At 58.6% G+C, this 27,013-nt stretch overlaps 1 protein-coding gene across 2 annotated transcripts; it reads right to left on the minus strand.

Moving 5' to 3' along the window:
• Positions 1-720: 720 nt before the first annotated feature.
• On the minus strand, positions 721-24,847 carry LTBP4 (latent transforming growth factor beta binding protein 4). 2 transcript variants are annotated; one of them, XM_042919210.1, is made up of 30 exons: positions 24,587-24,847; positions 21,085-21,276; positions 20,652-20,899; positions 20,472-20,574; positions 20,001-20,075; positions 19,782-19,904; positions 19,067-19,231; positions 18,308-18,454; positions 18,067-18,174; positions 17,323-17,454; positions 17,113-17,238; positions 16,232-16,357; positions 15,465-15,707; positions 14,860-14,985; positions 14,652-14,771; positions 13,401-13,529; positions 13,068-13,193; positions 12,544-12,666; positions 12,224-12,355; positions 10,113-10,244; positions 9,908-10,033; positions 7,622-7,768; positions 6,028-6,294; positions 5,654-5,725; positions 5,236-5,364; positions 4,883-5,029; positions 3,885-4,037; positions 2,762-3,142; positions 2,202-2,354; positions 721-1,147 (listed from the first exon to the last, which is right to left on the minus strand). In XM_042919210.1, exons 1-30 carry the CDS (start codon positions 24,825-24,827, stop codon positions 993-995), a joined length of 4,647 nt encoding a protein of 1,548 aa, XP_042775144.1. In that variant the 5' UTR covers positions 24,828-24,847; the 3' UTR covers positions 721-992. The 2 variants fall into 2 exon arrangements, with proteins under 2 accessions (XP_042775144.1, XP_042775145.1); XM_042919211.1 differs by lacking the exon at positions 9,908-10,033.
• Between the last annotated feature and the right edge of the window lie 2,166 nt (positions 24,848-27,013).

Here is a 27,013-nt window from a genome sequence, read left to right on the forward strand (position 1 = left end):
TTGTTCTTTTTTTGGGGGGAGGAGGATGTTGGACACTCCCCCTGCCCCCACAGCCCCCCCCCCACTATGATCAGGAAATAGGCAGGGGCCACTAGGGTAGGGGGGGGTCTGTGCGGGACACTTTACCATCACACACACACAGCTCATTCTCACTCCCATATGTGCCTGCACAGGCCACCCACCAGGACTGCCACTCCCTGTCCTGCCACAGCACAAACTTAGCTGGAGGCCCAGGTCTCTGTTCATCCCTCCAGGGACTCCTGCCCCCCACGTCTCCCAAGTCCCACTTGTCCCAGAACAGCTTTTGAATTCTTTGGGCAGTATGGAAATCTGGGGTCCCCTCTAGCTGAGGAAAGAGGCAGCGCCCTGAGCAGGGTCTGAGGCCACCCTTCCCATCCCCTTCCGGGGTCCCACATGGGGAAAAGATCTCTCTCGAGATGAGACTAGAGAGATAATAAAACAGAGAGGTAGGAAAAGAGAAAGAGAAACAGAGACTAGGTCCCCGTGTCATAGAGCATCGGGCAGAGAAAATGAAATAAACAAGCGATAGTAAACAGAGATAAAGAGAGAAACGGACAGAGGAGAAAGACTAAGCGACAGAGGCACGGAAATTAAGAGCCAGACACGGAGTCAAGGATGGGAAGAGGATGTAATTTAGTGGCTCAGAGAACAAACTTTGGAGCCAGACTTTCGGAGACATAGACTGGCAGAGGCAGAAGGTACAAAATAGGTGTTTTTTTAATTGAAACTTTTCATAAAAAGTAGAGGGAACCTGAAGGGCGCCGTGGGCTAGTCCCGGGCCCCCGCAGCGTCGGTAGGAGTTGCTGAGGGTGGCAGGAGCAGCGAAGGGCATCCCTCCTTCCACTGGTTCGTGCGCCCTTCCTCTCCGACCACTCGGGCTCCCGGTGCTCATGCGCGCAAGCGGGCGGGAGAGTGCGCGGCAGGGAGCCGCGTGCGCAGGCGCGGAGCAAACAGCCTGGGACCGCCGGAGCTCAGGCCCGCGGCCGGGCGGGCGCGCAGTGGTGCGGCTGGTGCGTGGGCGCGAACCCTGGGCGGCAGATGCAGCGGAAGGAGCCATCGGTGTTGACGCAGCGTGCGTTGACGCAGAGCGGGGAGGCCGCCTCGGCCTCGTCACACTCGTTGATGTCTGCAGAAGGAGGTACAAGGATCTCTGCTCAGGGCCGGGGACCCTGGAGCCGGCTTATCTGGCCCCTGGGGCAAAGGGGTGCTGAGCCTCCTGCTTGAAGTTGAATCCAATCACTACCACCTGCCAGCTGTGTGAGCATGGGCAAGTGGCTTAACATCTCTGAGACTCAGCTTTGTGTTCTATAAGATGGGTATGGTAGGGCCTATGTCACTAGGATTTTGTTAGGAAAATAATACTGATAATGATATCACAACAATTAATGCTTACTCGATGCCAGGCATTGTTTAAAGCACATTATGTGTGTTTATCCAACTAATAACCCTGAGGTAGGTAGTGATTCTGTTTTCATATGGGCAAACTGAGACGCAGCCCGGGGAAGCTCCTTGCCCAGTATCACACAACAAGCCCACATTCTGCCCAGTTCTCAGAGTGCCCAGTCCCCCGCTATTTTTTGGCTGTGAGTTCTTGGGGGCCTCAGTTCTCTTTTTTGAACCTTGGTTTACACATAGGCCTCAGTCTCATTGTATTTCAGTATTAATGATATTCACAACTCTATGACATGGATTCTACAACTTATGCTCATTTTTCAGATGAGAAAAACTAAAAAAAAAGGACGGTGACCTGTCCCAGGGTCACACAGCAAGTTGCTGGACTGAGCCTGAGGTCTGTCCGACTCCCCCAGAGTCCTTGATTGTAACCACTTTGCTTTACTACTGCCTGAACTAGGCAAACATGATTCATATAAGACGGGAGCTCTCCAAAGCGGTCAAATTGCCCACGGTAGCACTGAACTCCCTAGCAGTCACACCTGCGGGATTCTACAGGATTCTTTAATCCTGCTTCCAGCCCAGCCCCCGGCCCGGAGGTCAAGCTCTGCTCTTCTCGCGGCCTGACCTCGCCTTCTTCAGGCACATCCCATCCCTGCGCGCGATGCACTTCCGGCTTCCCCTGGTCCGTCCAACCCCTTGACGTCCCTTGACACCTCCCGCCCCCCCAACCTCCGGTCAGGGCTTCCACCCTAGCCCCGCACAGGCTGGCCCTGGCCGCCTCTCACCGACGCAGGTCATGCGGGTCATGTCCAGGCGGTAGCCACTGAAGCAGTCGCAGGTGAAGCCCTCGGGGACGCGCACGCAGCGGCCGTGGGCGCAGCCATCCAAGATCCCGCACTCCTCCGCCTCCAGTCCCTCGTAGGGCCCAGACAGCGCGCCTGCGGAGAATGCGGGGCTCCTTGGTTGGGGGTCTCTGCTTTCTATATCTTAAACCCCCAACGGGGAGGGGGGCGGTGCGCGTCCCTGGCCGGATATCCTCTTCTAAACCGTGAGTCCTGTTCGCGGGCTGTGGGGGGCGCCGTGGGGCCAGGTTTCCCTAGCACTGCTCCCCATCACTTTCCTCCTGTCCTCAGATCCTCGGTCTGCAGGTATGTTTCTGTCCCTCGTCATCGCTGCTCTCTGACGCTCTCTCCTACTGTATCTGTGTTCTCCCATCTCTCTGAGCCAACCCCCGACCCCAGCTTCTCTTTGTTTCTGGATCTATCTCCCTCCGTCTTCCCTGTTTCCATCTCTCTGCACACCTGACTCTTCGTCTTGGTCTCCATCCCTCGCCCGCAGTGCTCACCAGCATAGCTTCCACCTTCAGGTGACTCCTCAGGCTCTGGGAAGGAGCCACGCGTGTCGCGGGACCGATAGCGCCAGCGGGTTCCCGGGCCGGGTGGTGCCGCAGCCTCAGATTCACCATATGGGCCACCGTCGTCCTCAAAGTCGGGCATGTCATAGGGTGGTGCTCCGTAGGGGGCCTCTCGGCGGGCGAAAGGCCCAGGAGGTGGTGGGTAGGGGTCGTAGGGTAGCACGGGTGGCGGGTACAGCTCGGGCCCGTAGGGAAGGCCCTGGTAGGGTGGACCTAGGTCAGGGCCATATTCGTAAGGGAGTCCAAAGCCACCTGGCCGCGGGGGGCCATATGCAGGGGGGCGCAGCACATTGCACAGGGCCTCAAAGTCATCTGTGAATAGGAGCCAAGCCTCGTGGTTAGCCCTCAGAACCCACCATTCATGTTCCCTGGCTGGAAGGAGGAGCCCAGAGGAGAGGAGAGGAGGAGGGCCTTGGGCTGAGGCATGGGACGGACTTCAAATGAGGGGGCTGGGATTGCAGGGCCCCGATAGGGTTTCTGGAGGCAGGATTAGGGCTGAGGGTTGTGACTGGGATTCCATGGTGCTGGGATCGAGAGTACTAAGTACTGGGGCTAGGAATCAGGGTCCAAGTGCTGGAATAGGGAGGACCCATGGGATATTGGACTAGAGGCCTAGAGAAATTGGATGGGGGTGTTTTAGGAACCAGAACTGGGGAGTCCCAGGACTGTTACTGGGGGGGGGCTCAGGCGCCAGGATGCATAGGAGGGGATCTGAGCCATGGGACCTGGAGGTCTGAGGACCAAGGATCAGGGTTTTGGGCCTGGACTGAGTTCCCATGGGCTAAAGATTGGGGGACTCAGGAGTTCCAAGAGCCAAGATTTGGGGGATCTCTGGGGTTGTGGGTTGGGGTCTTAGGCACCTGGAAGTGAGTGTCCAATACATTAAGACTCGGAGGTCTGTGAGCTCTGACCAGGTAGTTTGTGGGCCAGGACGGTGGGTCTGAGCAACTGGTATTTGAGGTCTAAGTGTCCAGGATTTGGTGGGGGTGGGGTGGGGGGTGGGGTCTCATGGGATGTCTTGGCCTCTGAGTATGACCCAGGCAGGTCGTAGTACCTGAGTCCTGGGCGGGGCAGAGGGCACAGTCCATGCCCCAGGCCTCGCCATAGAGGCAGCAGCACTCTGTGTAGGTGGCCTGGCGGTCCAGCCGAGGGCGACTGCACACGAGGTCAGCCCCCACTTCCTGCCAGCACACTCCCAGATTGTCATCTGAGGGCAGAGACAGCATGCATCAGGGTGGGACAGGCAGGATAGGACCTTCCCAAATTCTTGGCCATCTCCTGTGCTGGAGCAGCCCAGCTACCCAGTGCCTAACACCAGACGCTCCTCCTCAGCTGTGATCTGACTCCCAGAAGGCCTCTGAGATAGCTCCAGGGGAGTATGTGCTTGGTCTGGCATGAGGCAGTCACATAGGAGGAGAAAGCAGGGGGTGTGGGGAGGGGGGATGTAGACACAGGAAGTGGAAGGAGAAGAGAGTTTGGGTCATTGGGCAAAAAGAAAGGACCCAAAGAGATAGAGACAAACACATCCAAAGAGTCAGAGAATCCAAGAACAGGAAAGTAAAGATGGAGAGAGAGACGAAAAGGAACAGACCTCTAGAAACAAAGACAGACCCAGAGAGTGGCAGAAATTCAGAGAAAAACCTAAAGACAGAAACCCCAGAGAGGTGGAAGGAGACAGAGACACACAGGGAAATAATAAGAGGAAGCACGGCTTTGGCACTTTGTAAGATCAGGTCCCATAACGGTCCTGAAAATGAAATTCCTCACAGCCACCCTGTAAGGTAGTCCACCCAAGGTGCCAGAAGGAAGCTGCGGCCAAGAGGCGATAAGCAACGTGCAGGTACATACGGCCAGCAAGTGCCAGGCTCCTCCGGAACCTTGGCTTTAGAGCAAATCCCCGACACCAGCCCAGCCAGCCCAGCCGTGGGGGCAGAGTCAGACACCGAGAGTAAATAGGGCGGGGGGGGGGGGGGGGGGGGGGGCGTGGCCTGGGCGTGGGGCTGAGCCCGGAGAGCGAGGGGCGGGGCGGGCCCGGGGGCGGGGCGGGGCTACCGAGGCTCTGGCTCTCGTTAGAGACGCAGCGGCGCCGGGAGCCGTCCAGCACCAGTGGCGGCTCGCAGGTGCAGTGATAAGAGCCCACGGTGTTGACGCAGCTGCCGCCTTCACACGCCGGCTCCTCGTCTGCGCACTCGTCATTATCTAGGGAGGCACGGAGGGAGTGGTCAGGAAGTAGCCCTCTACCCTTTCCCACTTCCCCAGCGCGTTGACAGCCTGATAGATGGAGTCTAGACTTCGGGAAGGACTTCTGCTGGCGGTGGCGACATTCCAGAGAGGCGCTGGCTTGGTAGAGGGTCGGGAGGGGGTGGGGGTGGAATGGGGGGGGGGGGGGCAGGCGAAGCTCGTACCGACGCACTCCAGTCGCTGGGCATGGTAGTAGTAGCCGTTGCTGCAGTAACATGAGTAGCCTGGGGCCGTGTTAACGCACACGCCGCTCTTGCACACCTGGTCTCGGAAGAGCTGGCACTCGTCCACGTCTGCGGGAAGGAGGGTCAGAGGTGCGCCCCACACCAAGAGAGATGGGGCCGGGGTGTGGGGCGGCTGGATGGGGGGAATGTGTGATTCTGAGGCTTGGCCGGGGAAAGAGAGAGACCGAAAGGTGGCGACAGAGACCCAGAGGTAGAGATCGGGAAAGGTGGAGATAGGCGAGGGGGCGGGGTAGAGACAGAGAAAAAGGATGGGAGATAGAGGTGAAGAAAACGGAGAGGGTGAGATGGACCTGGGCCTGGGGGCTGAGGGTGAGTGGGGCTTGAAGTCTCAGCTTACCCCTCCTGAGGCTCAGGTCTCCACTGGGTGCCAGGTAGCCCCGGCCATGGGGGCACAATGACTGATACTCAGCTGCACAGAGAGACAAAGCTGAGCCCAGACACCCTGGCCCAGGCCCCTGCCCTGCACCCTGGGCTTGCTCCCGCCCATCTATCTCAGGGCTTACTCCTGCCCCCTGCTCACCCAAGTTTTCAGGCCCCGTGCCTGTTTGTGCCCACCTCTCAGCCTCACGCCCGCCTGGCTGGCAGCTTACTCTTGCCCGTACGGTACCAGTGCCCCAGCCCATGTCCAAATGTGTCCTCTGTCCCAGTCGCATGCCTGCCTATTTCTACCCAAACCCTCAGCCCTATGTCCGCCCAGGAGCCCATGCCCACCTGTCTCCGTGCTGGGGCACTGCTGGATGCGGCAGCCGCTGCCCCAGCCCTCACCCACGGTACAGCAGCACTCCTGCCATGTCACATTCCGTGCCAGGATGTTGTCACATGCATCGGGAGCTGCTGTGTCAAAGTAGCATTCGCGGCGCCCGCTGCCCGCGGGGCCCTGCCTAGGCGGGCTGGGCCGGCGGGGTGGGGAAGGCGGAGGTGGCCTGGCAGGCAGACCTGGGCTGGCAGGTGCCTGGGGCTGTGAGCCCGGGAATGTGCCTGGAGAAACGAGGGGCTTTAGCCCAGCCAGCATGGGCTGAGCCTCCCACCCCCATGTTACAGACGAGGAAACTGAGGCCCCGAAACCGAGGCTGAACCAGACGCCACACCTCTCACCATCTCTCCTCGTTTCTCCCGTTCTCACCTCCTGTCATTTTGGCACCTCACACCCTCCCAGGTGTCTGCCCCATCATCCCAGCTGCAGTTTGGGATGGGGTGGGGGGATTCCTCTGGCCTCCTGGCTACCTTCTGGGTCCTCACATCCAATGTGTCCCCAGCTGGCCTCAGAGTCTTTGTCCCCAAACCTACGCTTGGACCTGGACACCTCCCTCCCCGCCCCCCCCCCCCCCCCCGGCAGCCCACAGCCTCTCCACTTGGCCTCTCGCCTCCTGCCACCACCCTCCCCTCCCCTCTCATGGCCCCTGCCTTGATCCAGTCTTCTCCTCTCCTGCCCACGTCCCTGCCCTGGATGCTCCCTAGGCTCCCAGCCCCTAGTGTCACCCCCTCCAGTCCACCTGCACATGGCAGCCAGATTCTGATTATCCCCCTCTCCCACTCAAAACCCTCCCATGGTGCCACAGTGCCCTCAGGAAAGGCCAGCCCCCTGAGAGGGTAAATCAGTGTGGTCTAGCACTGCATCCTTCTGCGGCCTCACTTCTCCCCACCCCTTCCCTTGCTCTGTCCAGCATGCCACCCTGAACTTATTTTTGTTCCTCAAACATGGCAGGTCTTCTCTTGGCTTGCCAGGCCTTTGCCCTTGCTGTGTCCTCTGCCCAGAATGCCCTCCCTCACCCACATCACCTGGCTTATTTCTACTCTTCCTCCTGCTCTCAGTTCAGACCTCCCTTCCTATAGGAAGCTCTCCCTTCCCTCTCCAGCTGGGGTAGGCTCCTCCTCTGGATTCCCATAATCCCCCAGCCTTTCCCCATCACAGCCTTGTTCCTTCTGGCCTGAGCTTCCTCCTTCCAGCCCTGATTTCTCTGGTTGTCACTCTCTGGTGATATCTCTGCCTTCTCCCACTGAACTGTGAGCTCCTTAAGGAAAGAGTGGTCTCTCCTGGTCACTACCATGTCTCTGGTACCTAGAATAAGGCCTAAACACAGTGGATGCCCTGTGAACATTTGTTGAAAGAAGGAATCTGGTAGAGTCAGGGACAGGGCTGCCCCGGTCCCACCGCCCATGTTAACCCACGTGTTCTGAATTTTTTATTGTTCTTTAAAACAACAACATTTAACTGATGGCAGCCTGCCCATGACGGGAATGGTTAGACCACATCATTTTTCTGTGAGCCCTGAAGCCATCAGTTAAACAGACATATCAGTCTTACCAGCAGAAGTTCGTGGGGGAACACAACGTCCAGTCATAGGGTCAAACTCCTCAGGGCTGGTGGGACAGACACACAGGAAGGAGCCTTCAACATTCTCGCAGAGGGCAGCTCCACACACACCCTGTAGTGTTTCACATTCATTCACATCTGTGAGCAAGAGACAGAGGGGAAGGAGAGTCAATGGTTGTAGGTATCTGTGATTCCAAAGCTCTAAAAGTCTGAGCTTTCAAATAGAAGGGTATTTTTCATGACCCAGACCCCATCATCCACTTATCTTCTGGTGACAGACCCTGAATTTTCCTTGGGAGCCCTCTGTCCCTCCATTTTCAACTCACGTATTTATGAGTAGGGTTAAATCTACTCTGAGGGGTGGGCACAAGTTCCAGGCTTGGCCAACCAGATTACTGCATTTCTCTGGTTCAGAGAGATAGGCGGTGACTAAACTGGGCCAATCAAAGCTAGTTCTGGGACTTTTGGTAGAACTACCAAGAAAGAGCCTCCCTCTTTAGCCCTAGGGTTGCCAAGCTGAGGATATGAGCCCAGAGATGCCAGGGCCTTCTTTGTCACTCTGAAAAGAGTCTGCCTGAGCAGAAATACAACAGGGGAAAGCAGAGGTGAGAGGGAGAGACAGCTAGCTTTGTTAGAATTCCTGGATCCAACTATGCCCAAAGTTCAAACATATTCCAGGCCTTCACCATTTTAATTTTTTTCAAAGAAACCAAGCTTGTGTGCTTGTCAAATGTAAAGAATATATCATTAAGATTCATGCAGTTCACTGTATATAAATTGAACCTCAGATAAAAAAATATCTGCAGGGGCACCTGGGTGGCTCAGTCCATTAAGTATGTGACTTGAGGGGCACCTGGGTGGCTTAGTCAGTTAAGTGTCTGACTTCAACTTAAGTCATGATCTCACGGTCCGTGAGTTCGAACCCCACAGCAGGCTCTGTGCTGACAGCTCAGAGCCTGGAGCCTGCTTCAGATTCCGTGTCTCCCTCTCTCTCTGCCCCTCTCCCACTCATACTCTGTCTCTCTCAAAAATAAAATTTAAAAAAACATTTAAAAAATTTTTTTAAGTATCTGACTTGAGCTTAGGTCATGATCTCACGGTTCATGAGTTCAAGCCCCACATTGGGCTCTGTGCTGACAGCTCAGAGCCTAGAACCTGCTTTGCATTCTGTGTCTCCTTCTCTCTTTGCCCCTCCCCTGCCTCTCTCTCTCTCTGTCTCTCTCTCTCAAAAATAAACATTAAAAAAAAAATCTGTAAATGCCTACTGAAATCTGGTTAGTGCTATGCATACTGAAGAACTTAGGGAGACGTGCATTGATGGCTACAATTTACCTTTAAACTTATCCCAGAAATAAGATGGATTACAGACAGATAGATGAGGAAATAAGGATAATAAAATAATGATATGGAATATATGTGGTGTGCAGAAATTCATTCTACAGGTCTTTCAATTTTCTGCATGGTTAGAAATTTTCCTCAGGGGCACCTGGGGGGCTCAGTTGGTTGGGTGTCTGACTTCAGCTCAGGTCATGATCTCACAGTTCGTGAGTTCAAGCCCCACATCAGGCTCTGTGCTGACAGCTTGAAGCCTGGAGCCTGCTTTGGATTCTGTGTCTCCCTCTTCTCTGCCCCTCCCCTACTTGTGTGTGTTCTCTCTTTTTCTCAAAAATAAACAAACATTAAAAAAAATTGGGGGGTGCCTGGGTGGATCAGTCCTTTAAGCGTCTGACTTCGGCTCAGGTCATGATCTCATGGTTTGTGAGTTCGAGCCCCACGTCAGGCTCTGTGCAGACAGCTCAGAGCCTGGAGCCTGTTTCAGATTCTGTCTCCCTCTCTCTCTCCTCCTCCCCCACTCATACTCTGTCTCTCTCTCAAAAATAAATAGCCATTTAAAAAATTTTTTTTAATGTTAAAAAAAAAAGAAATTTTCCTCACAAAATGTTGGGAAAAAAGAAAATATTTCTGTGTACTTAAGATTAGTGTCCATTAAAAAGAAAGATTAGTGTGCATTTTACAGACTTTATGCACATATTTTTTTAAGCCTTCCCAAAACAAGATCTGAACGAATAGGGTTTCTGTTGCTTGCAACCAGAAGAGTCCTGACTGACAAGGGAAATGCTGTATATTCCAGAGTCTAAATTCTACAACCTGAATGTGTCAGTTCATATCTGTTCACACACCAAGTGTGAACTCACATTTGTTCAGGTCTACAGAGAGGAGCAGGGCCTGACCCACCTCTTCCCCACCCTCTGCCCCCCCCCCCCCCGAGCCCCGTACCCACGCAGTGGCGCCCGTCCCTGGCCCCCTCGTATCCCTGGTCACAGAGGCACTGGAAAGAGCCTGGCAGGTTCTGGCACACGGCGTGGGCCCCGCAGAAGGACCGATTCCGGCATTCGTCCACATCTGCAACCACCAGACAGTCAGGCCATTGCTGGACTTTCCATGCCCTCCACATCTCACCCAGTGCCTGATGGACACCCACCCTGGCATCCGCCCCCTGGCGTGGGCTGATAGCCAGGGTCACAGGCTGGTGTGCAGCGGTAGGAGCCGGGGGTGTTCTCACAGCGCTGGGCTCCGCAAATCGCTGAGCCATATTCTTGGCATTCATCCACGTCTGGAAAAGAGTAGGGTGGGGGGAGGGGAGGGGAGTCACAGGCCTGGATTCACAAGTTCCTGATGCCGCTTCCGGTTCCCATGATTGAGAAGTCCCTATAAATCCGGTGTTCTAGGAGTCTGAGCTTCTGAAGTGTTGAGACTCTTTTAAGGTCTCATCGCCATTTCTCACGTAATCCAAATGTGGGCCCACCTCAGGGCCTTTGCACTTGCTGTTTCCTCTGTCAGGAACACTCTTCCCTCAGCTATCTGCATGGCTCCCTCTTTAACTTCACTCAAGTGTCTAGGTCAAGCTCTCCTAGTACCCCTTCCCCCCCACCCTATCATCTGTGTCCACTTATCATGTTATATTTTCCTTTTTTTTTTTTTTTTTTAAAGTAGGCTTCATACCCAGCGTGGAGCCCAACATGGGGCTTGAACTCACGAGCCTGAGATCAAGACCTGAGCTGAGATCAAGAGTTAGCTGCTTAGGGGTGCCTGGGTGGCTCAGTCGGTTAAGTGTCCGACTTCGGCTCAGGTCATGATCTCACAGTTTGTGAGTTCGAGCCCCACATCAGGCTCTGTGCTGACAGCTCGGAGCCTGGAGCCTGCTTCAAATTCTGTGTCTCCCTCTCTCTCTGCCCCTTCCCTGCTCATGCTCTGTCTCTCAAAATGAATAAATGTAATAAATAAAATAAAATAGCTGCTTAACCAGCTGAGCCACCCAGGCACCTATTTCCCTTCTTAAAGTTGACATTATATTAATATGTCAAAAATATCCATGTACTTTTTAATATGCCAACTGTCACCTCCCTAGACTATAACCTCCATAATGCAGGGACTTGTATCTGTCTTGTTCCCCCTGTAACCCCAGGGTATAGAACCATGCCTGACACACAGTGTGTGCCCCCAAACTGTTTGCTGAATGAAGCTTGAATTTATTGACATACTTTCTGTCTGTCTCTCCCTCCCCCCACTCCCACCCCCCCACCGTCAGCTCCGTGAGGGCATCGATTTTGTCTGGCTCATTGCCACTGTCTGGCACACAGTAGGTGCTTAATGAATTCCTGCAGAATGAATGAACGAAGTCCCCTGAAACTAGGCTTCCACGGATCAGAGGTCTGGCAGCCAGAGAGCCAAAGATAGCCCACAGTCATTTCATCTGCTCCCCAAAATGTTGACCCACACACTATGCAAAAACAAATCCTTCCATTAGCCCCAGCCTCCTGTCTCATCAGTACCCCGCTGGAGCCTGGTGGGGAAACAGGGCAGGGGGGTTGGGAAGGGAGGGAGGAGGGTGTGGGGGAAGGCATAAGGAACGAGAAGGGCAGGCAAGGGCTGGGACTGGAAGGGGTGGGCCTACACGTTTGGGGCGGGGCTGGGGCGCTGGAGAAGTCTGAAGAATGGGGAAAGCACAGAATCCGGAGAGACTTGGAATAGAACTTGGGAGGTGGGGTTTAAACGGGCAAGGCCCAGCATGGTGGAACCTGGGGAATTTTGAACTGGGAAAGGATGGGCCCAGGACAGCCCCGGGTTGGGCCCCTCTCGGTGACCGGAGGGCAGCTGGAAGTAGAGGGAGTGGTGGAAGGTGAAAGAAGGCAGGCTTCAAGGGACCCAGAGAGAAAGAAACCCACTGGAAGCTGTGGAGGCGCTAACAGTTCTTCCTGGAGGAGATGTCTTGCTGGGGTCTAGCCTAAAATGTGCACTGAGCTAGAGGAGCAGAGAGGGCTGCTTCTGGAAGTGAGGCTTGGCCTGGTATCTGGTAGGAGTGTCTCCCCTCCCCCCCACCCCCATCTTCCCACCTCACCTCCAGGGGAAAATGCAAGGGCACCCTGGTGGCTTATTTCCACCACAGAGATGGGGACACAGTTAAGTGCATTGGTTGACGGCTCCTTCCCTCCCCTCAAGTCCGGAAGGCAGGGTGCTCCTCCTCCGTCCCCAAGGGAGCTCATTCCAGCAACTAGTTCTAGAGACAGGAGCGGAGAAGGAGAGTAGTCTCACCGTCACAGGTGCCCTCAGGTCCCGCGTGGTAGCCAGGGTCGCAGTCTCGGACACAGCGGTAGGAGCCAGGGGAATTCTCACAACGCTGGGACCCGCACAGGGCCGGGCCCCGCTCTCGACATTCGTCTATGTCTGAGAAAGGAGGCAGAGCAGTCAGATGCGGGAAACGGGAGGCTGGGAGGCAAATAAGAACAGGTGGGGGAGTTAAGGAAGGGGGAGGAGAGTCAGAAGCGGGGAAGGGAGGAAGCAGCGGAGTGGAGGCAAATGGCAGAGCAGGAGAGGCAGAGGGGCAGGGATCAGGCCGGGCAGGCGCCTCTCACCCAGGCAGGAGGCGAGGTCTGGGCCGGCGCGATGTCCGGGAGGACACACGCACTCGAAGGAGCCGTCGGTGTTGGTACAGATGCCGCTCTGGCAGAGGTCCTCCTCGCTGCACTCGTCCACGTCTGCGGGACAGTGTCCGAAACCGCGGACCACCTCCTCGGCTTACCCTTCTCGGGCAAGCCCCTCCACCGCCCTTGCCCCGCCTCTCTGGCTGAGGTCTCCCCTTCTTCCCACCCCCCTCCGCCCCCAGCCTGCCTTAGGCTCCTCCTTTCCCTGAAAGCCCCACCCCTCCGACGCGTTCAGGCCCCGTCCTTTCCAATCACGGAGCAGCTTATCCCGACTCCGCCTTTCCCCCTCCAAACCCCTCCCCTCCCTGGCCGACGCCAAGAGGCTCCACAAGCCCCGCTTTGACGCTTTGAGACCTCAGTCCAAAACGTCAGGCGCCGCCTCCGCCCTCTCCCCGTCCCGGTTTTCTGGGTGAAAGCCCACCCTTTCCCGGTCCAGGCCCAGCCTGGGTACGGACCGAGGCAAGAGGCTCCGCGGGGTCCGGGCCGGTAGCCGGGGGCACAAGTGCAGGCAAAGGAGCCGTCGGTGTTGAGGCACTCGCCGTGGGGAAAACAAAAGTCTCCCTCTAAGCACTCGTTCACATCTAGGGTATGGGAGAAATAGGGCTGCGGGGTCCTGACCCAAGAAGCATCAACTCCGCCCCTAAGCCACACCCCAGAGGGCGGGTTTCTAAGCCCCACCCACATCCTTTGAGTCCAGCTTCTACCTCCCCATCAGGCTTTGTCCAGGAGACCGGACCCCACCCCCAGGTTCTCCGGTCCTCTCGCCGCCCTCTCCCCACCCAGCCCACCTGCGCAGGGCCCAGGCCGACCCGACGGCGCCCGGTAGCCCGGCGCGCAGCTGCAGCGGAAGGAGCCATCGGTGTTAGTGCAGTGGCCATGGGGGCCGCAGGAGGCACCCGAACTGCACTCGTCCACATCTGTGGGAACAGGGGTTTCAGAAAGGGTCTGGTTTGGGGCGCCTGGGTGGTTCAGTCGGTTAAGCATCCGACTTCAGGTCATGATCTCACAGTCCGTGAGTTCAAGCCCCTCGTAGGGCTCTGTGCTGACAGCTCAGAGCCTGGAGCTTGCTTCAGATTCTGTCTCCCTCTCTCTCTCTCTGCCCCTCCCCTGCTCATGCTCTGTCTCTCACTGTCTCAAAAAAAAAAGGAGGGGGAGGGGTCTGGTTTAGGGACACTGGATGGATCCTCTTGTGGCAGAGGTCTCTAGAGAAGTTGGTGGGTAGTGTCTTGAGTTGGATATGAGCTGAAAGATCCATAGCAGGAGCAGGTTGGAGAGACCAAGATTCCCTGATTCTGGCGACCACAATTGGGGGTCTTGTAGGTCGGGTTTTCTGGCAATTCCCTGTGCCAGGATCCTGGAGTCAGTGAAGGGACTCTGGACGAGGACTGGGGTCAGAAATTAATTAGGGTAAGAGGTCAGGTATTATAAACCAAGATGATGGGATGGCATTCTGTTAAATCAGGGGTTAGAGTCAGTGACTGGAATCTGAGACCAATTCAGGTCAGGGGTAATAGTCAGAGTCCAGAATTCTGCCTCTAGTCAGGGGTCAGGGTCAGGGATCATGAACCCAATACGCCAGGGAAGGTATTCTGAGAATGGGCAGGGTCAATGAAAGAGACAAGATCAAAGGTCACAGAGAGTCAAGGGTTATGGTCAGGAGTTATGGTTAGGTCAAATGTCATGGTCAAGTTTAGGAGTCACAGGTCACATTCAGGGTCAAGGGACAGTCAGGATCAGAAGGGTTACAATTGCTATCAGGGTTGTAGGGAGAGTTTATCAGTAGGGGTAATGGTTAGGTTCAAATGTCACAGACAAGTTGAGGGTTCATGGGCCACAGAATCAGAAGTCACATTCAGAGTCAAGAGTGGTGGTCCAGGCCAGGACTCGCAATACGGGTCAGAGGCCCATAATCTAGGTCAAGAGTCACAATCAGACTCTGAGGGTCAGGGTCCAGAGGATTGAGGTCCAGGTCAGGAGATAATGGGCCAGGTCAGGGGTCAGGGTGCAGGTCTAAGGTCATAGCCAGGGCTTGGTCTCACCAGTGCATCGGCCATGGTGTAGGTGGTGGCCAGCAGGACAGGCTCTGCACTGGAAGGAGCCAGGTGAGTTCACACACTCCTGTCCAGGACATGCCAGATGATTCTCACACTCATCCACATCTGGGGGGCAGGGGAGAAGGTGGCCTTGAAGGAGCAGCCCAAAGCCCCCCTCCCCCATCCACATGCCTCCCTCCCTCCCCGGCCTCACCCTCGCACTCAGAGCCGGCAGCGTTGGGTTGGAAGCCGGTGGGACAGACACACTGGAAGCCACCTTCTGTGTTCTCACACCGGCCATAGGCACAGGGCGGGGGGCTACGGGCACACTCGTCCACATCTGGGGCAGAGGGGACCAGTGGGGCTGAGAAAGGGGCCTGGACCCAAACATCTCCATTGCCATCACCACCTACCCCAACATTGCAGTCTGGAGGCAGTCTCTTGGACTTTGCCCAGGCTCATCCCATCTCCCAGGAGGACAGATTCCTTCCCTGTTTCCCCATTCATGGTCTCTCCAGCTGCCAGGGTGAAGCTAGGGCACCACCTCCTGCATGTTGCCCTCCCCATGTCAGTTGTCCCCTCCCTAGGGTTCCCACAAGCACAAAAGTATCATTCCAAAAGGGAGGCGGAAGGGAGAGCACCCTCATATTTGCAGAAAGGGGAGAAGACTTGAATCAGACCCTCCCCACCCTCTCAGTACTCCTCTGCCCCTGTCCTCCATCACCAAGCCCCATTAGTCTGCCTCTCTGACCCCAACCATGTCTCTTTCCAGTCCCCACAGCAAATGGGGTGGAGTGGGCTTGCATTCGGCACCCTCACCTTGGCACGGGGCCCCCGGTCCTTGGGAGCGGAAGCCAGCAGGGCAGGCACAGTGGAAGGAGCCAGCCGTGTTGTCACAGCGGCCTGGCCCGCAGGGCGGTGGCTCTTGGGCACACTCATCCACATCTTCTTCACACGCCGAGCCCCGGAAGCCAGCCGGGCAAACACAGCGGAAAGAGCCGGACAGGTTCTCACAGACCCCTCTGCCACAAAGGCCTGGGCTCTGCGTGCACTCGTCCACATCTGCCCGGGGCAAGGGGCCCAGAGTCACACCTTTATGTCCCCCACCCCGTGCTCCCCTCTGCCTCCCTGACCTCCATCAGTCTGCCTCCTTGTCTGTCTCGTTCTGCCCCCCCCATTCCCCATTATTCAAATTCTTCACCCCACATCCCTCTACCTGTTCAATCCCCAAGCTTCCTGTCCGCCTCCTAGAACTCTAGTCAGCATCAGTCGGCTTCTTTCTGTCCTGTTCTCCATAACTCTACCCCCTTCCCCCAGAACTGACATCTCTCTCCATCCTCCAGCCTCTCCATCCTCAATGACTCAGCTTTTTTGTTTTCGATCACTTGGCCTCTCCGTCCCCGTGTCACTGTGTCTCTACAGCCATCAGGCTACGTGTCTGGTTCTCAGAACTTGCCCCTCCCCCCCGCCCCGTCTCGCAGCAATCAGCCTCCCCCTGCCTCTTGCTCAGTTTCTCCATCCCTCATCACTGCCACTCTACCCTTCCCCGCACATCCCCTTCCCCTCTGTCCCTGTCAGTTCCTCACCCTGGCAGCCGGCTCCGTGGGGAGCAGCCTGGTACCCAGCGGGGCACACGCACAAGAAGCTGCCTGGAGTGTTCTCGCAGCGCCCGCGGTCACACGGCGGCGGCACGCGGTGGCACTCGTCCACGTCTGTAGTCACAAACCCGGAGGTTCAGACTGGGGCAGACACTCCCCCTCACGGCCCCCACGCCCGCCCTCCGAGGGCTCTGGGAGGATGGAAGGAGGGGAGGGCAGGGGCGGAGCCAGACTTGGGCCTGGGCCCAACTGGGGAGCGAGCCAGGGACAGTAAGGAGAGCAAGGAATGGGTAGGATTGAGGCGTAGGCGGACGCGGGGCGGGGCAGGTGAGAAGGCAGGGCAAGATGAGGACTGGGGAGCCGGGCAGGGCAGAGGCGGAGAGGGGAACTGTGAGGGGGGGGGGTGGGCAATTTGGGAAAGGCAGGATCTAGGCAGGGCAATGGAGGGAAGGGCGGCTATGGGGACCGAACCAAGGGAGGGCAGAAGCGAGGCAAGGGGCGTTTAGAGTACCGGGCCCAGATGCGGCAGGTTAGGAATCAGGAGTCAGGTGCTAGGTGGCCGCGGTTGTAGAACAGGGGCGGGGCCTGAGGGAGGGCGGGAGCTAGTTGGGAATATGGTGGGGGCGGGGCCAAGGGAGGAGCGCAGCGGGACTGGGTTGGGGAGAGAAGTCGGCTAGTTGTACAGCAGGGACCCGCCCCGTCGGGAAAAGCCGGCTGGGCGGGGAAGAAGCCGTGGCGGGGCCGAAGGGAGAGCTGGAGCGGGTCTGGGGGCGGGACCGGGAGCGTGGGGAAGCGTGGGAGGGCGGGAACTGCTGGAGGGAGACCCGGGCAGGGGTGGAGCCTGGAGCTGGGCGGGGCGGATTTCTCACCCAAGCACTCCGTAGCCCGCGGGCCGGCTCTGAAGCCCGGGCCGCACACGCAATGGAAGCTGCCTGGCGTGTTTTCACAGCGCCCGGGGGCACAGGGCGGGGGCACGCGGCGGCATTCGTCCACGTCTGAGGGCCAGGAAGGGGCTGGTCAGGAGGAGGTTGGCAGAGATTCCCCGCCCCGCCTCCGTCCACCCTCTCTGTCGGGCTCACCGACGCAGTGTGTGCCCTGCGGGCTGAGCCGGAAACCCGAATCGCACGCGCAGGTGTAGCCACTGGGCCGGGGGATGCAGCGTCCTGGGCCGCAGACCTGGGGATTGCGCTGACACGCGCCCGCAGAGGGACCTGGGGAGTCCAGTCAGCCAGGGTTCCCCCATCTCTGAATCCTCTGTCCCTTTCGCCCCCGTACAATTCCTTCAGACGCTCTGCCTAAGACACCCTCATGTCTGTCCCTCCCCACCCCTCTTCCACCTCTGATCCTCCGCTCCTTTATTATGGAACTTCTCATCAGATCCTCTGCCTGAATTCCCCTTATTGCCACCCCCAAAGTCTCCATTTCTGAATATTTGCTTTCCGGTCCTCTGACCGAGATACGTTCTTAGCGCCCTCTGTGTGAAAAACAATTGTCCGACATTAACTCAGCACTTACTATATGGCAGACTCTTCAGGGAGAGTTCAGTGAATCCTCACAATGATCCTCATTTTACAGATAAGGACACTGAGGCTCAGAGAGGTTAAATGACTTGTGCGATCAAGTGAGAACTTGAACCCAGGGCTGTCTGACACCAGCTCCTAATGTTACCCAACACTCAGCTCTCCAAATCTTTCTCTCTTCCCACACATTCCTTAAGTCCTCTGGCTGTAACATCCCTAACCTGGAATCTTCACCTTAGAGCTCCCCGCTAGAACCCCCACCTGTGATACCCCCATTGATGCCCTCGATCCCCTCTACTGCACCTGATTCGGGGATCTCAGGACCAGACCAGGCAGGAATGCTGGGCAGGGGAAGCTCAGGGCCCGGCCTTGGCTCAAGTCGGGGTTCTGGACGGTGTGTGGGCAGAAAGCCTGGTTTAAAAAAAAAAAAAAAAAAAAACAAAGGAATAACAATGAATGGAGAGCTGGATTTGGGTGTCTCCCTCCTTATGAGGCTAGGGCAGCCCCTCAGAGATGACACCTCTTCCTCTAGAAGCCAGCTCACCTGTGGGTGGCCGAACGGTGGAGGGTGGAGCCCGGTGGCTGAGGGACACTCGGGGTGGCTCCTGGCCCAGGGGTCTGGTGTTGTAGCGGAGGTCAGAGGCCGAGTAGTGGTAGCCAGGGCCAGCCGGACAGATCTCCCGAAAACCCTCTAGGAACAAGAAAGGGAGGGAGAGGGGCAGAGAGAGGGCATGAAAGCAGGAAGGAATGAGACAGAAGAGGAATCTAGAATCTGGCCTTGACTGGGGGCAAGGCTTGGCCTGGGTGTGTGTCAGGGGTTTGGGTTGGATGTTGGTTTGGGGTGGTACACTGGCCAAAGAATGGGACGTCCCTGAGGGTATGAGTGGGACCAAGGATGTTTTTCCCTATTTGGGAGAGTGACAGGGACGGGGGTTGAGGGTGGGATCTGCTTTGGTTTGTTGAAGGGTCTGGTTTTTAGGTAGAAGCTACACTGCCAGGGGACCGTCTCTGGGAAGGGCATATCTGGGGTGGGGACGGAGCTTAGACTGAAGGCAGGATCTCTGGAACTCCAGACTTGGCCAACGCTTGGGGACAGGGTTGGGCAGGCAGCATATCTCAAGGGCTAGGGGTAGTCAAGGCTGGGGTTGATGCGAAGGGGTTTGTCTCAGGGGTGGGTGGGGGTGGCCAAAGGTGAGGTGGAACCCCGGTGGAGTCCACTCTGGGGATCTGAGGGCCTGGGGCACCTAGGGTGGGCACCGCGTTTAGTCAAGTCTAGAAATAGGCCGGGCAGGAGGCTGCTCACCTGAGCCAAACGGTGGGCAGAGCTGGCAGCCTCGACCCCAGGCTTTGCCCACACGGCTGCAGCAGCAGATCTGCTTGGTGATATTGCGCAGAATGGGCAGGGAGCAGCCACCGTCGCGGAGGACGCGGAAGCAGGGCCCTTTGGCCTCTGAGATCACGTGCTGGGCTGGGGGTGGGGGAGGAAATTCTTCAGGGCGGGCTTTCTAGGGAACGGTGGGGGCGAAGGGATCTGGGAGACAGGAGGATGGTCCCCGGGAGGGGTTGGTGGGTGTAAAGGCCATTCAGAAGAGGTCTGTAAAGGCCATTCAGGAGAGGTGAGGGGTCTGGAGGTGTGAGAAAGGTTTAGGGCCTGAGGGGGCAATGGGAAATCTGACAAGGATCTCAAGGTCTGCAGAAGGTCTGGTGGTCGAGGGAGAGGAAGAGATTTGGGGGCCTGAGAAAAGCTAAAGGAAGTCTGAAGATCGGAAGGGATATGGATCTAAAAGTTTGAGGGGTTCTTAGAGGGGCTGAAGAAGGTCCAGGGAGTCTGAGAGTATGTAAGAATCCGAGACGTTCTGGGGGGGGGGGTGTCTAATAAGAGTGACTGGGGGGACCCGGGAGTCTGGGAGGATCGTGGGAGTCTAAGGGAATTAAAGACCCCGGGGTGCTCTGGTATGGGGTCTGAGGGCCTGGCGGACAGGCGGGCAATCCAGCCTCAACCCTCTCCCGTGGCTCACAGATGCAGCTGCTGCGGGACGAGTCGTGCAGGAAGCCGTCCGGACACACGCACGTGTACCCACCGTGCGTGTTTGCACACTCCCCGTGCTGGCAGCGCCCGGCGGTCGCGCACTCATCCACATCTAGGAGGAATGCCGTGGGCTCAGGGGCATCAGGGATGAGCTCCCTGCCAGCCCGGCTCGTAGAGCCAAGCCCTTCCCACTCCTGCCCCTGCTCACCTTGGCAGGACCCATTAACCCTTTCAAAGCCGGTTGGACACGGTCCATCTGGGATGCCCACTCGGTCGGAAATGCCTGTGGAGAGAAGAGAGGGGTGGGCCAGGGGCGGGCGGAGCCAAAATAGATGGGCGGGGACAAAAGAGGGATGGGAGAGATTAAAAGATGAGTGTGGCTTGAGTGCAAGGTGAGCCTGAGATAAGCGGTCTGGCAGAAGGCAACGTGGGAGGCTCCAGAAATTTATGAGTGGGGCCATGGTATAAATGTGGGGTGAGAACAGAGTAAACAAAGTCAGAAAGTGGAGTGGGCGGTACCAGAGCGGTATGGATAGATCTAGACTGGAAATGATCCCCACAACAGGGTATGTGTGGTTAGAATTTGTGAACAGGGTTTGTCTATGGGCAGGGTACCAGGAGCCACGGGGTTATCACCTCTCCCCAGCTCCAAGCACCTCAGGGACGCCCTGGGACTTACCCAGGTGCTCCGAGCATGCCTGACAGTCGTGAACGCCCCAGGCCAAGCCGGCCCCTCTGCAGCACACCTCCTGCGTCCGGAGCCCGGGCAGCGGGGACACACACTGTGGGAAAAGTGTTGGGTGAGCGCGCCCCCGCGTGGTGGCACGCTCCGGGCCCCTCCCCACCCGCCTCTGCTCACTTCGCCTCCGCGCAGCTCTCGAAAGCAGTAACCGAAGCCCGAGGCATCCGAATAGCTGTCCTCGCGCGGCGCACTCTGTGCCAGCACCGTGTAGGGCGCCGCCGCCTCCGCCCGCGCCGCCGCCTCCGCCCGTGCCACTGCCTCGGCGTCCGCCTCCTCCCAAGAGCCGGACACACGCTCCACCTGGTGCACCACCACGGACGCCTCCTGCGGGTGCTCCACGTGGACGCTCACCATGGACGCCACGCCTGGAGGGAGGCACGGCGGGGCAAAGGGGTGTCTACACCCCAGTTCTTACGGACTGGGACTAGGAATGGGCGGAAGGGCGCACTGGAGAAGGGTACTTAGGGGAAGGCAGGAAAGATGGGGGTCAGAGAAACGGCGAGGTAGTGGACAGAGGGATCAGAGGGGACCCTGGCCGCGCCCTCCTCACCGTGCTCGTCGTCGCGGTGGTTGGCCAGTGGCATGGTGTACACCGAGCGGGTGAGACCTGGCATGGCTGGGGCCGGTGGCCGGGCGCCTGAGGAATGCAGCTGGCAGAATTTGCCAGCGAAGTCCGGGGGACAGAGGCAGCGGTCAGGCTTCACGCACACACCGCCGTTGTGACAGATCAAGGGACACAGGACTGGGGGGGAGGGGGAGGAGAGAGGCTAACTCAGTCCCTAACGTTGTCACCTAGTGGTTGTAAGCCGCTCCGCCTTGAGCTGTCCTGTGTCACCCCCACCTACCCAGACCACCTGCATTGGCTGGGTCCGGTCTTACAGCCCTCAGGTATAGCTCCTCCCACTGGGTCAGTTCACCACGCCCTCCCGCTCTTCACTTTCAGGTCACTCCGCCCTTCCTCTCGAATCCCACTTTGAGGTCGAGTCCGCCGCGTTCCAGCCCCACCCAGGCAGCGCTGTCCCCGCCCATTGGCTCAGCCGCGACCACTCAAGTTCTTTCCTTAGCACTTAGCCCCGCCCATCTTTTCACCAGGCTGGATTCTTTGCTGTTCTAGCTACGCAGACCCGGCGCTGGTCTCTTCCATTGCCTAAATCAACGTTTTGGCCACCCCCTAACACCACTCCCCTTTCCCAACTCTGTCTCTTTAGCATTCTAGGCACGCGCACATTCCGTCTGGCCAGGTCCACGACACTCAATCTCCGCCCACTGGCTATGCCTCGCCTTCTAAGAGCCTCGCCCACATTACCTTCTACCCCCGGGATTCTAAAGCTCGCCTATCTAGGTGTTTAACCTGTTGCCTTTAGCCCCGCCCACCTTCCTTTCCTCACGCGGATTTCCCCGGGCTCTCGGGCTCACGCTCCTCCCGCCCCACCTCCTCGGCTATCTGGGCGTCCTAGCCCCACCCACCGCGCTTTGTCTCCGCCCACCTCCCCTCCCGCTCCCGCTCCAGAGTTCTAGCTCTGCCTTCCCGCCTCCTGTAGCCCGGGGGCGGGGCCGCGACGGGAACGCGCCTCCTCTCCCCTCTGCGCGCCCTCGCTGGGCCCCAGGCCACCTCTGGGCGGGGCTCTGCCAGCTGTGCGGCGGGGTAAACAAAGAGAGGGGTGCGGCGGGGGTAGGGCGGCGGCTCCGCATTCCGGACCCTTGGGGAGCCCCGAGCCCGCTGAGCCAAAGAAGGCCGGACGTATCCGGCGAGGGCACCCCCTCCCTTTCTCCCCCGGGGCTGCAGAGAACAGCTGGAGACAGCTGTGCGGAGGGGAGGACGGGGGCAGGCGGCTGGGGCCGTCCAGGAAGGCGTGTGTGGGATTCTGAGCCACACACTGGAGACAGGGAAAGCGTAGAGGGAGCCCCTTCAATTTAGAAGGGTAAAGAGACTGGACTCCTGGAAGGAGATCACATAGAGTGCAGTACTCTGGGATTCAAAGATGGCTTAAGGTTTCTAGAATGGAAAGAGAGCCTAGCTCAGAAGAAACCGAAGCTCCCTTTCAACAGAAGAAGTCCGTTAAATCCTTTGGGGAAGTTGCCCAGAAGACAGGACTCTAGTGCCTTCTAGGGGACAGCTAGTTTGAGGGTGCTGAGAAAAGGATTTACATGGAGAAATGGGATTCCCTGGGAGTCCCCAGCACACAAGAGCCTCAATTGTCTGAGAAGATTCTAAGATACTGTGGATCTCACATCCCCTCTCAACTAAGGGAATTAGGTGCCCAAGTCTTTGGATGAATGGCTGCCTAGGGGGGCGGTCACAGTGTCTGTGGAGAGTCTTCTTGTGAGAATCAGCTGAGCAAGACCCTCTGGGGTTCTCTGAAGATAGATGGATCAGAAGTTCCTGGGGAGGGTGGTCAGCTGGAAAAGCGAGGCTTGGAAAGACAGGAATCGGGAATCCGATGGCACTTAGTTGTAAATATAAGAGAATGGAAGTCTTTTGTGGAAAGAGAATTCAGCTGGGGAGTGGAGTTATCACTACATAGGGCCTGTAGTCTAGGGTTTCTGTGGGAAGCAGGGAGGAGTAGCTGAGGGACAATACTACAGGGTTGTCTGGTGAGGGGCACAGTTTGGGGGATTACATCAGAAGAATGGGAGGGAACTTTACTGGAGGGGCTGGTCTCTGGAGTCTGTTGATAGGGGTGGGGAGGAGGCTTAGGGTCTGAAGGCTGAGACTCTGGGCTCCCCTAGTTAGGAGAGTCAGGCCAGGCAGGACTCCAGAGTGTCCTAATAAGGGTCCTTAATTGAGTAGCCGGAGAGGCTTAACTAGGAATCAAGATTCCAAAATAGCAAGGGTCTCTGCTGGCAGGCATGGTAATCCAGCTAGGTCTCAGGGCATTTCCCAGCCTCCTCGGGCATTTCTCCGCCTTCTCTTGGTCTGAATGCTGGCCCCCCACCCAGCTCCCTTGGGGCTCCCACACCCAGGACGTGTTGCTACATGGGCACGGCCAACTCCATGCCCCACGCCTCTGGAGGAATAAGGAGCTGAGGACACTGGGGTCCTGCCGAGGTCAGCCCCCCTTCACATGCCCCTCTTGTGCCTCCAGGGGCTTGGCACCCGCCTGGGCACGGCGCCTGGCACGGGCGCGTTGGGGCTGGGCCGGGAGGGAGTGTAGGCAGGAGGGAGGAAGGGGAGGAGGGAGGGAGTGGCAGCGGGCGGGGGCTCAGGCGGGAGATGAGCTCACGCCGGCCAGGGCTGGATTGGCTAGGGGCCAGGCTGGGCGAGTTCTCAGAGCCAGGGGCCCCCACTCCCCACTCCAGAGGGCCTCTGGGGTTGGGGGCAGGTAGGCCGCGACCCGAGAGCCCGCCCATCCCTGCACCCTGGGGCCAACAGGTGACCCGCCCTCCCCACCTCACCTGAACCCGGCGGGGGGCTCCCTATCTGTAGGGGTGCCTGGTGCGCACCCTCCTGTCCCCTCTGCCCCCAGGGGGCGCCCCTTCCCCTAAGCCTCCTATCTGGGTTTCTCTCCCACGTGCGACCCTTGCAACTCAGAGTCCCGCAGAGACCCTCCTTCTAGGGACCCTGTCCCCCTCAGCTCTGCCGATCAACTTTCCTCACCCCAACCCCCCTCCTCACAGGCATTCGCAACCTTTCCTAACCCCTCCCAACCAAAGATAAAGAAACTGGGACACCCCTCGGGGCTCTGAAACTCTCCCTTAGTCTCCAAGGACTCCTTACAATCTCAGCATTGGGGCCCCCTTCCCCAAAGCTCCCAGGCTCCTCAATTCTGGTAGCCCCCACTTTGACTCAAAGGCATGAAAGCCTGCCCCAGTCCCCTCACGTGGGACGCCACAGGTCCCTGCGAACCCTCATTGCTTGCAAAATCGGGACCCTCAGGACTCAACCCCAAAAGCCAGGAATTTAAGTCTCCCTTCCTTAATACCCCAGGGATTCCCCAACACTACCGTACACAGAATCCGGGCTCCCTCTCCTGGGGGAACTGTCTCTCCCGTCCCCGGGGATCCTCCTCCCCCTGGGAGCCCCTCCCTCGGGACCACCACCCCGCACTCACAGGCGCGGAAGCCGGGTCCCCCCGGGGCCGCCCCGCCGGGCGCGCCGCTGTCCACGCTGGTGGTGTTGCGGGGCGCGCAGGTCGGGGTACAGCGGGAGCCGGTGGGCCCATGGACGCAGCGCAGGCCGCACACGGCGGGGGTGAAGCGCACGCGGAGGCGCTCTCGGGGCCGGCCCGGCACGGGCTGCGGCCCGAGCAGCGCCAGCAGCACCAATAGCGACACCCGCGCGCCGCCCGCCATGGCTGCAGCGCCGCGCTCCGCCGCGCCGCCGCCCCAGCCCGCCCGAGGGGCCCGGCCGCGCCCGCCCGCCTGCGGGGGAGGGCGGCCGCGCCCCCGCTCAGGCCCCCCCCTCCCCACCACTCCCTCCCCGGCGGCCGCGCGGGGGCGCGTGGGGCTGGGCGCGTAGCCAGAGGCGCGCAGGCTGGGCGCTAGACTCGCAGGGGGGAGGGGGCGCCCCGTCTGCCCCCGCCTCGCACCAACAAGTGAATGGGGCCCGCAGGGGAGCGGCGGGGAAGGGAACAGGTGGGGGCGGGCCGGTTTCCCCCTAGACAGGGCCGAATCCATAAAGAGGAAAGAGGAGTGGGGGCCACATTTGGGGAGGCCGGTACAGGCTGATTCTCCGCCCTAGACCCAGAGAAAGAGGCTTCATCTGGATAGGGGGCTGTCATGGCACATCTGGGCAGCCAGGTGGCACATCTGGGGGAGAGGAGAAGGGTCGGTGCACCTGGGCACATGAAAGAATCGAGGGTCTGGATGGTGGGCAGGACGCTGGGGGGCACGTTTGGGGATGCAGTCACATCTGGCCAGCACCCCACACCTGGTAGGAGAAGTCAGAATGGATAAGAAGGAGCAAACGGTGGATTGAGGCTGTGGGCGGGGGTCCTCACATCTGGCTGGATGCCCACATCTGGAAGACTTTAGGGAGAAGGGGACACATCTGGGCTGAAGGCCACAACAGGAGGGGGACTTTAGAGGGTGGTTGTGCTAGCCCAGGGGCCGAGAGCTGGAGTGGGAGGAGGGCAGGGGGAGGGTCGTGGAAGTAGGGGGAGGCCTTTGGCTCCCAGCCGCCCCGCAATTTTGGGCATTCGGTGACCGGGCAGGCGCCAACCCGCACAATCGCTTTTGTTGTCTGGGCTAGTTGGGCTGCGCTCTCTGCCGGGACAGCGCCCCCCTCTTCGGCCGCAGGGAGCCCGGACGCCTGGCTTCCCGGCCCCACCCCCGCGGGTCAGCGCCTCTGGCCGGCGTCTGGTCCTGTCCCGGGCTCACCTCGCACGGCCGGACGCCAGGGTCCCTAGAGGGTCCGTGTCCTGGGGGGCTGAGCTACAACGGGGGGCAGCTAGGCGGCGGCTGGACCGTGGGAACCAGACGGCTTTATCTGGCCCGGAACCCACCCCCCTGCCCCCCGGCAGAGGAAGGGCGGATGTTCTTACCCCGGGTCTGGCCGTCAGGGGCGCGCTGTGGGGGCCTCCTTCTCAGCAGTGCCCGGCCCCCTGGCCCACGGGGCCGCCTTCGTCTCAACAGAGCTCGGGCCTCCTGAAGCCTGGATAGAAGAGGGCAGAGGCGCTGTCAACGCGGTTAGACTGACACCCCCTTTCCCCACGACTCAACCGTAGCTGGAACGGGCCTTTCGAGCCACGAGATCTCCCAGTAACAGCTCTGCCCACCCCCCACCCCTATCCCTTTCCGGGCACCAGACCTTGTACGTTCTTCACAGGCTTGGGGAGAAACAGAGATGAGGAAGGGAGAGAAAGAGAGCAAAGAAGACAGAGACAGAGGCAGAAAGAGAGCGTCGCAGAGAGACAGAGAGGACAAGGGGCAGGTAATGAGAGAAACAGAAGAGACAGAGATGGAAAGAGCAAATACAGAGAGAGGGACATGGGGACAGGGGCAGAGAGATGGAGACTGAAAGACACAGAGACTTCGATAGGCACGAAAAGGAGAAATAGAAGCAGAGATCCAAGTTGCCAAGGAGAGGCAGAGAGAGACCAAAGGAAAAGAGATGCAGGGAGCAGAAAGAAACGTGTGCTGGGAATGGTGGTGGCTGGTGGCGGGGAGCCGGGAGCTCCTGAGCATCTGGTAGGGGAGGGATTGCACACTCACGTCAGTGGCTGCCAGTTGAGGGACACCTGTCTCTTCCTCGCGCTGGGGCTGGGGCTCGGCAGCACCTGGGGCACTGGGGTCAGGCACTGCTGAGGGCCTGCACACTTTTCAGGCGGGCAGCTCTGGACCCTGCAGGAGGCTTCGGAGACAGCCAGGGACTTAGTGGAGAAGGAAGGGACCAAGTCTTTCCACCAAGTGCATCCAGCATTCCGGCTGGGATGAGAGGTGGGGAAGGGAGCGGCTGACACCTCTGCTCTTACCCCCTTTCACTCCCTGCCTATACCCCACCTAGAAGAACCCACCTCTGACGCAGCGACTTCTCTTGG

The sequence above is a fragment of the Panthera leo genome, chromosome E2 (assembly GCF_018350215.1).
Source record: "Panthera leo isolate Ple1 chromosome E2, P.leo_Ple1_pat1.1, whole genome shotgun sequence".
Taxonomy (NCBI): domain Eukaryota; kingdom Metazoa; phylum Chordata; class Mammalia; order Carnivora; family Felidae; genus Panthera; species Panthera leo.

Excerpts from the sequence above, each read along its gene's own strand:
- LTBP4 (XM_042919210.1), bottom strand. The coding sequence starts at position 24,827 with ATGGCGGGCGGCGCGCGGGTGTCGCTATTGGTGCTGCTGGCGCTGCTC. Across the intron at positions 15,708-16,231 it reads CCACGGAGCCGGCTGCCAGG|ATGTGGACGAGTGCACGCAG; the intron begins GTGAGGAACTGA and ends TGCCCCGGGCAG. Across the intron at positions 3,143-3,884 it reads CTGCCCCGCCCAGGACTCAG|ATGACTTTGAGGCCCTGTGC; the intron begins GTACTACGACCT and ends TCCTATTCACAG.